The sequence below is a fragment of the Mixophyes fleayi genome, chromosome 6, assembly GCF_038048845.1.
Source record: "Mixophyes fleayi isolate aMixFle1 chromosome 6, aMixFle1.hap1, whole genome shotgun sequence".
Classification (NCBI taxonomy): Eukaryota; Metazoa; Chordata; class Amphibia; order Anura; family Limnodynastidae; genus Mixophyes; species Mixophyes fleayi.
The window spans coordinates 220,568,979-220,585,034 of NC_134407.1; the positions used below are offsets into that span (position 1 = coordinate 220,568,979).

At 47.8% G+C, this 16,056-nt stretch overlaps 1 protein-coding gene across 7 annotated transcripts in view; it reads right to left on the reverse strand.

Moving 5' to 3' along the window:
- Positions 1-16,056, reverse strand: part of LOC142159857 (uncharacterized) — a 242,385-nt gene that overhangs the window by 150,652 nt on the left and 75,677 nt on the right. For 3 of the 7 annotated variants that reach the window (XM_075214681.1, XM_075214682.1, XM_075214680.1), the window contains 6 exons: positions 15,718-16,025; positions 15,514-15,611; positions 15,289-15,400; positions 12,427-12,524; positions 12,158-12,269; positions 8,929-9,483 (listed from right to left, as the gene is read on the reverse strand). In XM_075214681.1, the coding sequence (XP_075070782.1) occupies positions 8,929-9,483; positions 12,158-12,269; positions 12,427-12,524; positions 15,289-15,400; positions 15,514-15,611; positions 15,718-15,808 (1,066 nt within the window). In that variant the 5' untranslated portion in view covers positions 15,809-16,025. The remainder of the gene's footprint in view (positions 1-8,928; positions 9,484-12,157; positions 12,270-12,426; positions 12,525-15,288; positions 15,401-15,513; positions 15,612-15,717; positions 16,026-16,056) is intronic. The other 4 variants (XM_075214675.1, XM_075214676.1, XM_075214678.1 and 1 more) reach the window with 2 other exon arrangements.

Below are 16,056 nucleotides of genomic sequence, written 5' to 3' on the forward strand. Positions count from 1 at the left end.
CGGGCAGAGAAGGGGGGACAGAGAGCAGAGGATGGGGACAGCGGGGCAGAGAAGGGGGGACAGAGAGCAGTGGATGGGGACAGCGGGCAGAAGAGGGGGGACAGAGAGCAGAGGATGGGGACAGCGGGCAGAGAAGAGGGGACAGAGAGCAGAGGATGGGGACAGCGGGCAGAGAAGAGGGGACAGAGAGCAGAGGATGGGGACAGCGGGGCAAAGAAGGGGGGACAGAGAGCAGAGGATGGGGACAGCGGGGCAGAGAAGGGGGAACAGAGAGCAGAGGATGGGGACAGCGGGCAGAGAAGGGGGGACAGCGGTGCAGAGAAGGGGGGACAGAGAGCAGAGGATGGTGACAGCGGGCAGAGAAGTGGGGACAGAGAGCAGAGGATGGTGACAGCGGGCAGAGAAGGGGGGACAGCGGTGCAGAGAAGGGGGGACAGAGAGCAGAGGATGGGGACATCGGGCAGAGAAGGGGGGACAGAGAGCAGAGAAGGGGGGACAGAGAGCAGAGGATGGTGACAGCGGGCAGAGAAGGGGGGACAGAGAGCAGAGGATGGTGACAGCGGGCAGTGAAGGGGGAACAGAGAGCAGAGGATGGGGACAGCGGGCAGAGAAGGGGGGACAGCGGTGCAGAGAAGGGGGGACAGAGAGCAGAGGATGGTGACAGCGGGCAGAGAAGGGGGGACAGAGAGCAGAGGATGGTGACAGCGGGCAGAGAAGGGGGGACAGAGAGCAGAGGATGGGGACAGCGGGGCAGAGAAGGGGGGACAGCTGGGCAGAGAAGGGGGGACAGAGAGCAGAGGATGGGGACAGCGGGGCAGAGAAGGGGGGACAGAGAGCAGAGGATGGGGACATCGGGCAGAGAAGGGGGGACAGAGAGCAGAGAAGGGGGGACAGAGAGCAGAGGATGGTGACAGCGGGCAGAGAAGGGGGGACAGAGAGCAGAGGATGGTGACAGCGGGCAGTGAAGGGGGAACAGAGAGCAGAGGATGGGGACAGCGGGCAGAGAAGGGGGGACAGCGGTGCAGAGAAGGGGGGACAGAGAGCAGAGGATGGTGACAGCGGGCAGAGAAGGGGGGACAGAGAGCAGAGGATGGTGACAGCGGGCAGAGAAGGGGGGACAGAGAGCAGAGGATGGGGACAGCGGGGCAGAGAAGGGGGGACAGCTGGGCAGAGAAGGGGGGACAGAGAGCAGAGGATGGGGACAGCGGGGCAGAGAGCAGAGGATGGGGACAGCGGGCAGAGAAGGGGGGACAGCGGTGCAGAGAAGGGGGGACAGAGAGCAGAGGATGGTGACAGCGGGCAGAGAAGTGGGGACAGAGAGCAGAGGATGGTGACAGCGGGCAGAGAAGGGGGGACAGCGGTGCAGAGAAGGGGGGACAGAGAGCAGAGGATGGGGACATCGGGCAGAGAAGGGGCGACAGAGAGCAGAGAAGGGGGGACAGCGGTGCAGAGAAGGGGGGACAGAGAGCAGAGTATGGTGACAGCGGGCGGTGAAGGGGGGACAGAGAGCAGAGGATGGGGACAGCGGGCAGAGAAGGGGGGACAGAGAGCAGAGGGTGGGGACAGCGGGCAGAGAAGGGAGGGGCAGCGGTGCAGAGAAGGGGGGACAGAGAGCAGAGGATGGTGACAGCGGTGCAGAGAAGGGGGGACAGAGAGCAGAGTATGGTGACAGCGGGCAGAGAAGGGGGGACAGAGAGCAGAGGATGGGGACAGCGGGGCAGAGAAGGGGGGACAGAGAGCAGAGGATGGTGACAGCGGGCAGAGAAGGGGGGACAGAGAGCAGATGATGGGGACAGCGGGGCAGAGAAGGGGGGACAGTGGGGCAGAGAAGGGGGGACAGAGAGCAGAGGATGGGGACAGCGGGGCAGAGAAGGGGGGACAGAGAGCAGAGGAAGGGGACAGAGAGCAGAGGATGGGGACAGCGGAGCAGAGGAAGGGGACAGAGAGCAGAGGATGGTGACAGCGTGACAGAGGGCAGAGGAGGGGACAGCGTGAGAGGGGCAGAGGAGGGGACAGCGTGGCAGAGGAGGGTGACAGTGGGGCAGAGGAGGGGGACAGAGGAGGGGCACAGCGCGATAGGGGCAGTGGAGGGGGACACAGCGCGAGAGGGGCAGTGGAGGGGGACACAGCATGAGAGGGGCAGTGGAGGGGGACACAGCGTGAGAGGGGCAGTGGAGGGGGACACAGCGTGAGAGGGGCAGTGGAGGGGGACACAGAGTGAGAGGGCAGTGGAGGGGGACACAGCGTGAGAGGGGCAGTGGAGGGGGACAGCGTGACAGAGGGCAGAGGAGGGGGGGCAGCGTGAGAGAGGGCAGAGGAGGGGGGACAGCGTGACAGAGAGCAGAGGAGGGGGCAGAGTGTCTGGATGCAGAGGGGGCATTTTTGCATACAACTAAATAAGTATTTCTGTCCTGACCTAAATACTTATTACAATTTGTGACCCAACTACTTCTAAAACAGGACTGCTCAATAATTATTTTGGAGGGGTGCCTTGAAAAAATTTGGAGACTCTAAGGGTGCCGCGAACTGCAAAAGTTTGGGAACCACTGCTCTAAGGGATGTACAAAGGGAGGCTGTACATGAAGAAATCCCTGCAGGAACGTCTGCACATTCCACATTAGCGCTAACTTGTGCTGAAAGAAGATGGATAGAGTAGATACTTTTAAAGAAGAGCATTAAGCCCTTTTCTAAACCATCCTGTAGGAAGGATAACAAGTATGAGATTTTGAACAAAGAAGTGAGATACCTCTGACCTTCACACCAGTGAAGTTAAACTTTCCATACCCGGTAATAATTTGCTGAAGAAGACAGCTTTCTTGCTCGTATCATAATCTGCACCACCCAGTGCAAATGACCCTCGGCACGAGAGATCACAGTCTCAGCAGCCATGCTGTCAAAGCCAGAAGACTTCAAGAGTGGCACAAAAGAGGACCCTGGGACAGAAGAAAACGGAGGAGGAAGCAACAGGTAGCAACGGCTAAGTACCATGCTCTGCCACCTGTTCACTCTCTCTCTTTTTGTTTTTTTTTATCACCCAAAGGATCATGGGGACCGTAAGGAACAGGTTCACCAGGTGAAAGTCCCATGGGAACATCTTTGCATCCGTGTACCCGCACACTGGGATTCCTGGACTATGCACAAAACTGATAAACTTTGAAGTTTAGAAGTGAGACCATGAGGTCTAACTCTGACTGTGCAAACACCTTTTGGTGAATCCCCCCAGATGGATACTGTTTACCCCCGGAATGATTGTGGCCAACAGGAACCTGACATCATTCCAGGGACATAATATGTCTTCCCTATGGCCATGGCACCGCACATACCTCCCTTGATAGTTCAGAAAGGCCATTGAGGACCTTGGGCCAAAACCCCCTGTCCCATGTAAATCACTCTCAATTCCAGGTCACCTACAGGCAATAAAAAGTCCAGGTGAGATCAGAGTCCATGGAATCGTAGATGACCCATGAAGCACCCCACACAGACAGACTGGTGTCTGTGTTGCTGGGGTCCACTCCCACCTCTGGAAGGACCGACCTCTACCTAGATTGGTCTCTCTTTCAACCAACAAGTGAGGGACTGACAAAGTGATGATCTGTCTGTCCAGCTGTAGGGTGGACTTGGACCATTTCCTGAGAATTTCCCGCTGAAACAGTCTGGAGTAGAACGATGCAAAAGGCACCGCCTTGAAAACAGACACCACGAACCCCATCAATTTCATATACTTGATGAGATACACTCCCCTCCTGGCCACAAATGAACTGGTATTCCAAGAGAATAATCCAGAACAAGAACACTCTCCGACACATTGTGTTGAAAGTCAATCCAAGAAAATATATCTGTTGGGCTGGGATCAGTAATGACTTTGGGAAACCGTTGAATGTTGGGCCGAAGGGCAGATTCTAAAGCCCTTTACAAGAGATTTTCCATGATGGCCATAACTTTGGTGAATACCATTGGGGCGGTAGCTAGGCCAAAGGGTAAGGCCTGAAACTGATATTGTGCACGGAAAATCAGAGCAGACATTGATGCCCCACCCATATGGGAACATGAAGGCAAGCATCTTTTATGTCCAGGGTTGCAAGATATTCACCTATTTTCCATGTAATTACAGATCACAACAACTCCGTCCTCAATCCCAAGTCCCAAACTTGTTTGTTGAGGGACTAGAGATTTTAAATTTTTTTTAAAAACCCGTCTGGCTTTGCTACCAGAAAGAGTTTGGAGTAAAACTGCAAACCTCTTTCTTGGGTTGGAACAGGATACATTACTCCAGAAGACATTAGTTTCCTAATAGCTTCCCTAAGAGTCAGGTAGGCTTGTGGTGAAGAACCTGTGGTGGGGAAAACTGACAAAGTTTATGACCCCTTATCACCTTATCTCCCTGCACCCAGGTATCCGTGGTTGAAGCCAACTATCATTCCTGAAATTACCAAAAACAGACCCCCATCAATTGGTGGTGTACCACCTCGTCATGCTGTCTGTTTCTCTGCCGGCTCGGAAGCACCATGCTGGGTAGATCCCCTTCCTCTTTGAAAACTTCAGAGAGGAAATGGGTTGCCCTGTGGTGGAAGATCCTCGTTTTCCTTAAGGAACAAAACCTTGTCTTTTTATTTTTCCTGGTACGTACCAGGAAGAAAGGAGCTGCTATCTGCCGTGGCCACATTAAAGATCAACTTCAATTTAGAACCAAAAAAAAGTGTTACCATCAAAGGACAAAGACTTTAACAATCACTTAGATTCTTAGATCCACCACCCAGAAGTGTAGCCACAAGAAGTGCCTTTCTATTATAATAAACGACGATACCCTGGCTGTGACAGAAGCTACATCCAAAGACGTCTGGCCCAAAAGTCAGTGGCATCCTGAATATGCTCTACCAACGCCAACACTTCAGTTCTAGGCCTATTGTCCTGCAGGCCTGTAGCCAATTGATCTACCCATTTTTATATTGCTTTGTTTACAAAGACAGCAGACAGAACCGGTCTGATCAAGCTCCCTGCTGTTGCACAAGCATACCTAAGAAGAAAACCACACTTCTTGTCTGTACCGTCCCAGAGAGAGGCCGTCACTGGAATAGTGGTAATCTTCAATAAGCGGGGAATGGGAGGGTCTACCTAGCAAAGACTCTCCCATTTGTTTCACTCCTGCACTGCTCAGGGGTAAAAAGATCTAAATCTTCCCGGGAACCTGGAACTTTATCTTTGTTTTCTGCCAAGCCTGCAAAACCATCTCTGTGAATTTAGGAGATGGCAGAAAACAGACTGCTTCTTTCTTTCAAAAGAGAAAAGTCAGAAAACCCTGGAACCTGTGGTTCCACAAACCCTAACGTCTGCCGAAACCCCCAAGGATTAGGTAATCAACACTCTTTTCTAGTCCTCCTCCATGCTATGCGTTTCCTCGCCATCAGACTCGTGTACCAGCTCCACATCAGAGATCAGAGTCTGAGACAATGCTTTGCAACTTGGCATGAATATGGTGCTTGCCTATTACGGGGAGCACGCAAGAGTTGGTCTAGTGAGGATGAGACCCTGGTAAGACCCTGAGCAGATTTTTCTAAACTTAAAGCCAATACAGTCTCTGTCCTAGATTCCGCACTAGTACTCGCCACTGGCTGGTTAACAATAATGGCCGATAACTCTTGAGAAGGAGGAGAGTCACATGCCTCTCTAGCCTGAGCTATGGAGATCACCAATGACCTAGCCCAGACCCATTCCTCCACAGCCTCCAGTGAACTATCTGAGGAGCGCTGTTCACGGTCCTCATCTATAACACTTTAAAGATTTATACTAAGGTATTATTTTAGCAAAGAAAAGATCCATCAACACTCTAGTTAACCCTGACGATGTAACAGAAGTACAAACAATCAGGCCATTAAATGTATGCAGAAACACACCAACAACTACAAGATAGAACAGTGTAAGATACTAAGGGATTGCAGCCTAGCTCTCAGTCTGTACGAAACTGGCACCAGATGAGGGGGAACACAATAGTTATGGTGCCAGAGACAAAGTGCAGAGGAAATGGCGGTCTCCGCTAAGGAAATCCCGCTAATGCCTCCCTCCTTTCTCCCCCCCCCCCTCCTCATGTCCCACTTTCCCTCTCCGCCGCTGACTTCGCCACTTTTTTCTCTTCCAAAATTGAGGCCATCAGACTTAACATCTCTTCTTCCACCCCCTCTCCCCCTGCGCATATTGCTCCACCCCCATCCAACACGCAACTCTGGTGCTCCTTCCACCCCACATCTGGCGATGAAGTTCGCTCCCTTATTCTTTCCTCTCCACCCTCCACCTGTCCGCTTGATCCCATCCCCTCTAACCTCCTTCGCTCTCTCTCTCCCACTGCCTGCTCCTACCTTGCACACCTATTAAACCAATCACTCGCCTCAGGTGTTGTACCCTCCTCATTCAAACATGCTCTCATCTCTCCTATCCTCAAAAAACCCAATCTTGACCCCACCTTCCTCGCCAACTATCGCCCCATCTCACTTCTCCCCTACGCCTCGAAATTACTTGAGCGGATAGTCTGCTGTCGTCTCTCCAATTACCTCTCAGACAATTCCCTCCTCGACCCTCTCCAATCTGGCTACCGCCCCCTCCACTCTACCGAAACCGCCCTGGCCAAAGTTACCAACGACCCCCTCTCAGCCAAATCCAGGGGTCACTTCTCCATACTCATCCTCCTCGACCTCTCTGCGGCCTTTGACACTGTGGATTACCCCCTCCTTCTGCAAATTCTTCTCTCTCTCGGCCTCTCTGGTTTCTGTCCACGCCTGGTTCTGCTCTTACCTCGCCAACCGCACCTTCTCTGTCTCCACATCTGGTTCTGCCTCCACCCCCTCCCCTCTCCCGGTTGGAGTCCCCCAGGGCTCTGTTCTCGCTCTACACTTCCTCCCTCGGGACTCTAATCTCCTCCTACGGTCTTCAGTATCACTTCTATGCTGACGACATTCAGCTCTACGTATCTTCTCCTGATCTCTCTCCCACTTTCCTCTCCCGTGTATCTGACTGCCTCTCTGCCATCTCCTCCTGGATGTCCTTGCGCTTTCTCAAAATTAATATCTCAAAAACTGAACTAATTGTCTTCCCTCCCCCCAGGCTCCCCTCTCACCACAACCTCTCTATCGTGGTTAATAATACAACCATCTCTTCTGTCACCCAGCTCCGTTGCCTGGGTGTCACCCTTGACTCCTCTCTTTCCTTTGTCCCCCACATCCAATCTCTAGCCCAAACCTGCCACTTCCAGCTGCGTAACATCGCTCGCATCCGGCCCTTCCTCTCACAAGATGCCACCAAAACCATCATCCAAGCTCTCATCATCACCCGCCTCGACTACTGCAACCTTCTCCTTACTGGCCTCCCCCTCTCCCCCCTTCGTTCTGTTCTCAATGCGGCTGCCCGACTCATCTTTCTCTCACGCCGCTCCGCCTCCCCTCTCTGCCTTGCCTTACACTGGCTCCCCTTCCCCTACAGGATCCTTTTCAAACTCCTCACCACCACTTACAAAGCTCTCTCCAAGTCTACTGCCCCCTATATCTCTAACCTCCTCACCATTCACACCCCTGCCCGCTAGCTGCGCTCGGCCAATGACCGTCGCCTCTCCTCCACTCTGATCACCTCTTCCCACTCCAGAATCCAAGACTTCTCCCGAGCTGCTCCCCTCCACTGGAACGACCTCCCCCGCTCCATCCGTCTCTCACCCAGTCTGTGCTCCTTCAAACGGACACTTAAAACTCACCTGTTCCTCAAAGCCTACCAACCATCCACTTAACCCTTACCTTGTTGCTCCTTCGCTAACCTCCTTCTCTCGTTCTCCCTTCTCTCCACCAGCCCCGCCTTTCTCTCCCTTACGTTAATGGCTCCCTCTTGTGCCTGTTTGTCCACCCTCCCTTAGGATGTGAGCTCTTATGAGCAGGGCCCCTTTCCCCTCCTGTCTCCATACCTGTTCTTCTGCTTCATCTTCGCTCATATGTCTGCCCGGAGTTCTGAAGTATTGGTACTTTGTGTTTATTGCTCTGTACTATGTCACCCTGTATGGTCTCCTGCTTGTATTATGTACGGCACTGCGGAAACCTTGTGGCGCCTAACAAATAAATGATAATAATAATAATGCAAAGAAGGGAGGAGCACACTCCCTGACATGTCATCTAGGAAGTGATCCATGCTCCTGGCATCTGATGCAGCCTGCTTCTCCGAGCACCGAAACCGCTCTATCCACAAGGGAGGTCTGCTCTGGCGGCACTTCCCCTGGCTGAGTTGTACTCTCCCTCAGAAGAACTGCTCATTGCCAAGTATATATAATAGCATCTAATTTTAGCGCTCCTCTCCTCAGTGCGGCAACTATCTTTATGTAACCCGTCCACACTGCAGTGTTTCTTGACCCTGTAATTCTCCAGTAACAGAGAGATGGGGAAGAGGCTGCCGAACTGCGTGGGGTGAGCTCTAAAAAAACATAAAAAATGCCCTATTCCAAATGGCACTTTACTAAAACTGAGGATGGCTCCGAATGGGACACCTTCTATACCCCCATTGACACTGAGCCCACCAATGGCAGGAATGAGAAATATGTTCCTTGCCCTAACCTAGAAGTGGCATTACACCACAACTTACATTGTCCAAATGGAGCTTAGCACATAAAAGAGAGAAATTCATCTAGTAAGAGACAAAGCTAAAGACAAGTGTTGAAACTTCCTGGTGGCTAAATGCTACAACCTGAAGAAATTAGCCATAATCCATACAATGTTATTAGTAACACAGGCATCTTATACCAAAAAAAAACACAACTAGGGTCATTTCTAGTCCTCAATATTTAACTATGTAACAAATGTTGTAAACAGAAAGCATAGACCTCAACATGCTGAAGCGGACTAGAAAACAGTAAGATAGAGAACCATGCTACAAAGAGGTTAATGGGAGTAGTTATAAAAATATTACCTTCAGGTGCGGTGTGTTGCTGGTAAGAGATTGGTCTATCAGTGTCCACTATATGGAGTCCATGAATCTGCTCTGGTTGAATGCAAGTCATGGCTCTCTGCTCCAATGTTGTTAGTTGTAGCTGGGAACAAGGCTCCCTGCCGGTCTCCCTGGCATGTCTGTGATATTCTCGGAGTTTGTCCTTGAGGCGGCGCTTGAAGTCCTGCCATCTTTTTTTTACTTCTTCTACAGACCTTATTATGGGGGCCACCGCGTTAACTTTCTGTGTGATTTGTTGCCAAACAGCCAGCTTGCCAGATGCGGTGAGGTTTTTGCTTGCTGCAAACAGTATGTCAACAACATTGTTCACCAGAATGTCCACCTCGTGATAAGAAAAATTAGGCCGTCTTCGTTTCCCAAATGGTTGGCTTGAAGTGCCTGGTTGGCTGGCAGCAGTTGGTGGAGTGGCGAGTTGGCTTAAATGACCTGGTTGGCTGGCCGTTGATGGTTGTGTGGCACGACTTTCATGTTGTCTGTGCGTTTTCAGCCTTCCATGTTGTAATGTTGCTTCTTTCCCTGAAAATAATGGAATGATTTTATCTCCTGGCTTTATGTGTTGAATGTTTTGTGTTTGTAAAATTGCATATTGTTGGCACAAAATTTTTGCTAGGGACGCTATTTTTAAGCCATAATGACGGGCAGAATTGGGCAAAGGTGAGTTACTTGGCCAAATGTGTTTTAGTTGCGCTATTTTACCCAGGTCAGCTGCCTTACTGACGAGAATTGTTTTTATTCTTTCATTTTAAAAGGATAATTGCTATTAGTCACAATATTTTACCCAGGTGGGTTGAAAGAAAGGTCAGACTCCTTGCTGAAAAGAATGTTACTCGTAGCAGCCACTTAACTGAAATATCAACAGAGGACACATTGCAGCCGTGAGAGCTCACTATTTTACTAATGTCGAGCTGTGCAATTGAATGAAGCAGGTGGTCTATAGTCTCATCTGCCACAAGATAAGAAGACTGGGGGTGAATTGCTCCGTCCTTCAAGTCCAGAGGGGGTGGAGCGCTCTGAACCGCCAGCAGCCGAATGTACGGATGCAGCAGGAGTATAGGGAGTGTTAGAGGGAATTTTTACCATACACATTTGCAAGTTTACATCAAACACATTATAATCCAACTTATTAACGTATTCTACTTAAAATGTGTGTTCAAAATATTTTGAACAAGTTAATTTTATCATGAAAAACAGGAGCGGGCTAGGTCGGGGACAGAGGGCATCCAATGTCTGTTTTGGGCAGTGTGGTGTTCCAGTGGTATACATGGTGCAGGCAGCCCATGCAGGCCACATCGCATACTACTCGTGTCATCCATTGATAGAATATATATATAATACAGCTTCTACCAATATTCTATCAATGGATGACGGGGCCGCATCGAGTAGTATGTGATGTCCTGTTAAAAGCATTTCATCGTCAAGACAGGTGTATTAACTGAATCAACCTGTGAAGTCACAGCTACAGGTCAAATCACACTCCCATAACGTGCAGAATTTCATATTTAAAAACGTACAGAGTTGTAAAAGGACGTTGTTCAGTCAATGAAAGGCTAATAGCAAAGCAATTACGTTAAAAATCATTTAATATAATTTTATAACTAATCTTTTATAAACTAATTTACACTCCCAAAAGGCAGTTTCCAATTTAACTATAACTACAGTTACTTTTCTGCTCAAAATCAACAGTGTGCTAGACATAAGTATCACCATATATTATTCAAACACATACAATAGAAAATATCCTAGACGTGGGACAAATAATCACACACACAATATGTGAAATTTCTTTCCAGCCAATTACACAAAGATTCTGCTATACATTTATACCATACACAAAGATATTAATTTAGGATACACAAAACATGGATAATGATACTTATATCAAGAAAGATTGCACGCAGATGCAAATCTTCATGTAAGATATTATGTATTCTCATTAATCAATCTTCAATAATAATCTTACATAGAATAGAAAACCATTTTACTGTTAGCATGGATGGTACAATACTCTCTGTCTGTGTCTTCCAGATTTCATTACAATTCCCATGTTAACTGCATTATCTCAGCATTCATATACATCACAGTTGCCATTTAAGTCTTGTGCAATACAATAGTACTGCTGCCAGTATACAACTAACTAAAGTACTACACATAGCACTAACACAACTACTCCATTATTAAGCACAGCAATGTACTAACTTCTATCATCACGCTACATGCAAATACTATACATCATATCCTTACGCTACATGCAAAAACTATACCATTAAACATATCCTCAATTATTCCTATACATGCAACACAAACTACTCCATATGATACTGTCATATATTCCTATATATAGACTAAACAACTATCATCCTATATGTATATCATACACCCCGCTCTGCAGCCACATATATCATCATAAACACCATACTCCATATGCAATTTAAATACATGGATTACTCCATATCATATCCCTATTTAACCCCCTTCGGCCTCACCTGTGACCCATTGCAGCCTTCTATGGTAAGGGGATAAGGGAGAGGAACCGAGAGTAAAATGGAGAAGGGAGTGCAAAATTTAAGCGAGAGTCCAGAGCTCAAAAGATTCTCCGCTTCCACGTGTGATGATGATAACACACACGTGGACACACTGTTCGTGGGGTGGGTGTGATGACATTATCACACCTGGCCGGTGCTTACACGGTGCAGCCGCCACATTACGGAGTCCAATAGGGATTGTGCTGTGGCTGACCATGATAGACTGTCATCATGGGGGATATGTCATAGGAGCAGGGTCGCTCCGTCACAGTAGATGCAGTGATAGTATACAGCTTGCCTCACATAAAATTCAGACAATGTAATCCTTACTGAATACATTAAAATTATTATTAATAATACACTGTGAGGACCATGGGTAGTGTACATGAAGGATCATGGGTAATGTCATCCCATTGATCAGTGACATAATCACTATGGCAACGTCCATTGTACTGATGTATGAGAATCACCAGAGTGTGGAGAGGAGACTGGTCAGATCTATTGGCTGGTAGCACAATGATAAGATGTAAGTGGAACAGGAGTCTAATAGGGGCTGATGGCTCCTGACAGACACTATCAAAATTAGGTTTGAGGGTGTAAAAGAGGAGATTGTTGTAGAGACTAAATAAGGAGAATATGTGAGTCTTCTGCAAGTGTTTATAACTCACCAGTGCTGGTGTATGTAGGGATCTCCTCTTTCTTGCACTGCTGATTTTCCACCACACACATCTCCTGTTCTCCATCTATATATTCTATCTTAATATGAGTCAGGTCTCCAACCTAAATAACACAAACAATACAAGGAGCACTATAATAATGTCCGATTTAATAAACTGAGATCAAACTGAAGAATATCAGTGCATAAAACCCAGCCAGCTGCATATCATATAGTGAAAAGGTCACTTTGGTATTTGGTGAGACCATAAATTCCATCTACCTGATACTCCTCTGTGATCCTGTGATTTTCCTCTGTATAATCCTGTGAAAAAATAGGACGGGGACATCTCTCTGGGGTATTTAGGTTACTGAATCCATCTGTAGGAGAAACACAGTGATATTATACACATTACATTGATAGGGGATGACTGTGTTTTGGATTGTAATGTTAGTGAGTGAGATGGCTGTCAAAGTAAAACAGGACATGAGGTCCTCCCGTAAGAGCTACAACATTATGGTGGGTAGGGCCCGATCTGATCCCTCTAATGTTTGTATTGTCTCTATTTTTCTGAAAGAAGCAATTCCAATAGGGGAACGGATACCAAGTAAATTGCAGACATCCGGTTTCAGTGTTGTTTGGTGCCCTCTGTGTAGGATAAGGTATTCTGATCAGCATGGGGAGTGGTATAGAGACACCCCAACAACCAAGATAAAGATTAAGTGAGATAGCAGCCAGACCTTTCTGGTACCATTGTGGATGGATACTGCTGTTCTATAGGACAGGCTGGCATTTACTCACACCGAGACGTAAGGTAAGTGGGTAAGGTTTTGAACTTTTCCACTTGTCTTAATAGCTTCCAAGAGAGCCCCTTTTATGATTAAATTACTTTTCCCAATGAGTTGAAAGCGGTAATACAGGAAAACCCCTTGAAAATGCAACGTAGGTTAGACTAAGTGCTTTAGAGATGATAACCCTTGTTCTCTAAAGGAAATAAATCCCAAGTGATCCAAGTGACTAAAGGGTGGTGGATTCAGAATGGCCGACATCAACTCTACAGGTCAGGAGATAAAATGAGAGCCCCCAGCAGTACCTTCATTGTACCAGACCATTTCCATTAAAGGGCAAAGAGCTCTGCATCGCAGCATGGTATGGTGGAAGAGCAGAAGATAGCTAGCTTTACAGGAGGTTAAAGATGCTTAATAGGAAGGGACTAATCCTTCCAGATCCATACATAAGGAAGCCCTCGCATGCTAATATTGTTTTATCTGTGCCACTTTCCAAGTTGTCAAAATCTGGTTGAGTAGTGTGGATGGAAATTATTTGTAACTCTACTCCAAATGAAAAAATAAGGGACGTCATCTTCAAAAGTCCCATGTCCCCTTAACCTTATGAAACGTGTTCCACAACCTCACGGTGATCCTTTCAAAGTTCAAAAGCCTCTATTTTTTGAGCGTTAACTCTCTATGTGAAGAGATATCCTCCTCAGAGGCCTATTAATTATGAGTTGACTATGCCAAGGCCATCGCTAAGGGAGCATTTAAAACGGAGGACACGTGAATTTCTCTGGTTCCAGCTAGATTGTTGGCAAGATGCCTCTACTCCCTGGAGTTTCAGAGGAATTCATTGAATATCCTCTTGAGCAAGATCATTTTTCTAGGCAGTAATAGGTGTTGCCTCCCCTGCATTTCAGAATAAGGACAAGTATTGACTCAAACAACCTGTGAACTAATAGCTTCACGTCATATCACTGACCCATAATGTACATAATTATACATGTAATAACATGGCTAGTTGTAGTGCTAATATACAGCTTGCCTCAAATAAAATTAAGAAAATGTAAACATGACTGAGCACTGCAAGTACAAATATTAAAAACGATTAGTAAACAGGGAAGATCGTGGGCAATGTCATATGTAGAATTACACAGGGAGCATCATGGGTAATATCACACAACCTCTTATCTAATCGATCACTATTTTGCCATCCCTCGTACTGATGTATGAGAAACACCAGAGAGTGTGTGGGGAGAAGACTAGCTAGATCTCTGGTCTGGTAGCACAACGATGTGAGGAGGAGAGCAGGAGTCTAATAGGGGCTGATGGCTCCTGATGTATGAGAATCACCAGAGTGTGAGGAGGAGACTGGTCAGATCTCTGGGCTGGTAGCACAACGATGTGAGGAGGAGAGCAGGAGTATAATAAGGGCTGATGGCTCCTGATGTATGAGAATCACCAGAGTGTGGGGAGGAGACTGGTCAGATCTCTGGGCTGGTAGCACAATGATATGATGTGAGGAGGAGAGCAGGAGTCTAATAGGGGCTGATGGCTCCTGATGTATGAGAATCACCAGAGTGTGTGGAGGAGACTGGTCAGATCTCTGGGCTGGTAGCACAATGATATGATGTGAGGAGGAGAGCAGGAGTCTAATAGGGGCTGATGGCTCCTGATGTATGAGAATCACCAGAGTGTGGGGAGGAGACTGGTCAGATCTCTGGGCTGGTAGCACAACGATGTGAGGAGGAGAGCAGGAGTATAATAAGGGCTGATGGCTCCTGATGTATGAGAATCACCAGAGTGTGGGGAGGAGACTGGTCAGATCTCTGGGCTGGTAGCACAATGATATGATGTGAGGAGGAGAGCAGGAGTCTAATAGGGGCTGATGGCTCCTGATGTATGAGAATCACCAGAGTGTGGGGAGGAGACTGGTCAGATCTCTGGGCTGGTAGCACAACGATGTGAGGAGGAGAGCAGGAGTATAATAAGGGCTGATGGCTCCTGATGTATGAGAATCACCAGAGTGTGGGGAGGAGACTGGTCAGATCTCTGGGCTGGTAGCACAATGATATGATGTGAGGAGGAGAGCAGGAGTCTAATAGGGGCTGATGGCTCCTGATGTATGAGAATCACCAGAGTGTGGGGAGGAGACTGGTCAGATCTCTGGGCTGGTAGCACAACGATGTGAGGATGTGAGGAGGAGAGCAGGAGTCTAATAGGGGCTGATGGCTCCTGGCTCCACCACTGAGCAGATACTTTTTCCTCATTAGTTTGTACTGACAGATGAAGGTGGAGAATAAGAGATTGATGTAGTGACTGAACAAGGAGAATATATGATTATTTTCTGTAATAAGTGTTTATAACTCACCAGTGCTGATATCTGTAGGTGTCTCCTCCTCCTTACACTGCTGATCACCCCTCACATACGTCTCTTCTTCTCCCTCTGTATCTTCTACCTTAATATTAGTCAAATCTTCACCCTATTTAACCCACAAACAATAAAATTACACTCTAATAATGTCTGATGTCATTAATTGAGATTAAACGTAACATATCAGTGTATAAGACACACAAGACCCTAAATTCCATCTACCTGATACTCCTGTGTGATCCTGTGATTTTCCTCTGTACAATCCTGTGAATTAACAGGATGGGAACATATCTCTGGGGTATTTCCATTACTGGATCCATCTGTAGGGAACACACTGACTGAATACATTGTTTACATGTTATTATCAGATGATGTCTGCAACTAGGTGGCTGCTCTCCTTTATAATAAATTAAAGTCTCCTCTTACCTAGTGATGTGGTGGTTTGGTGATTCTCCATCATCACGTCCTCGTACAGACTCTTATAGGATCCTGACACACACAATGATACAGTCATCATCCAGACACATCCCCTGGTGTTACTGTATAATGTTCCATTCCCAGCAGTCAGCAGCTGAATGATCTTCTGGTCATTGTCTCTCTCATGTATCAAGGAGTGAGATGGAGGCACTGCGATGAGGAACAGGGTCCTGCTCAAACCTCCTGACACATGTAGATGGCTTCTCTGTGTCTCATGCTCACCAGATGTGTCCTATACTACTGTGTAAGCCGGTGTACTGAGAGAGACAGCAACAGAAAGGTAAATTG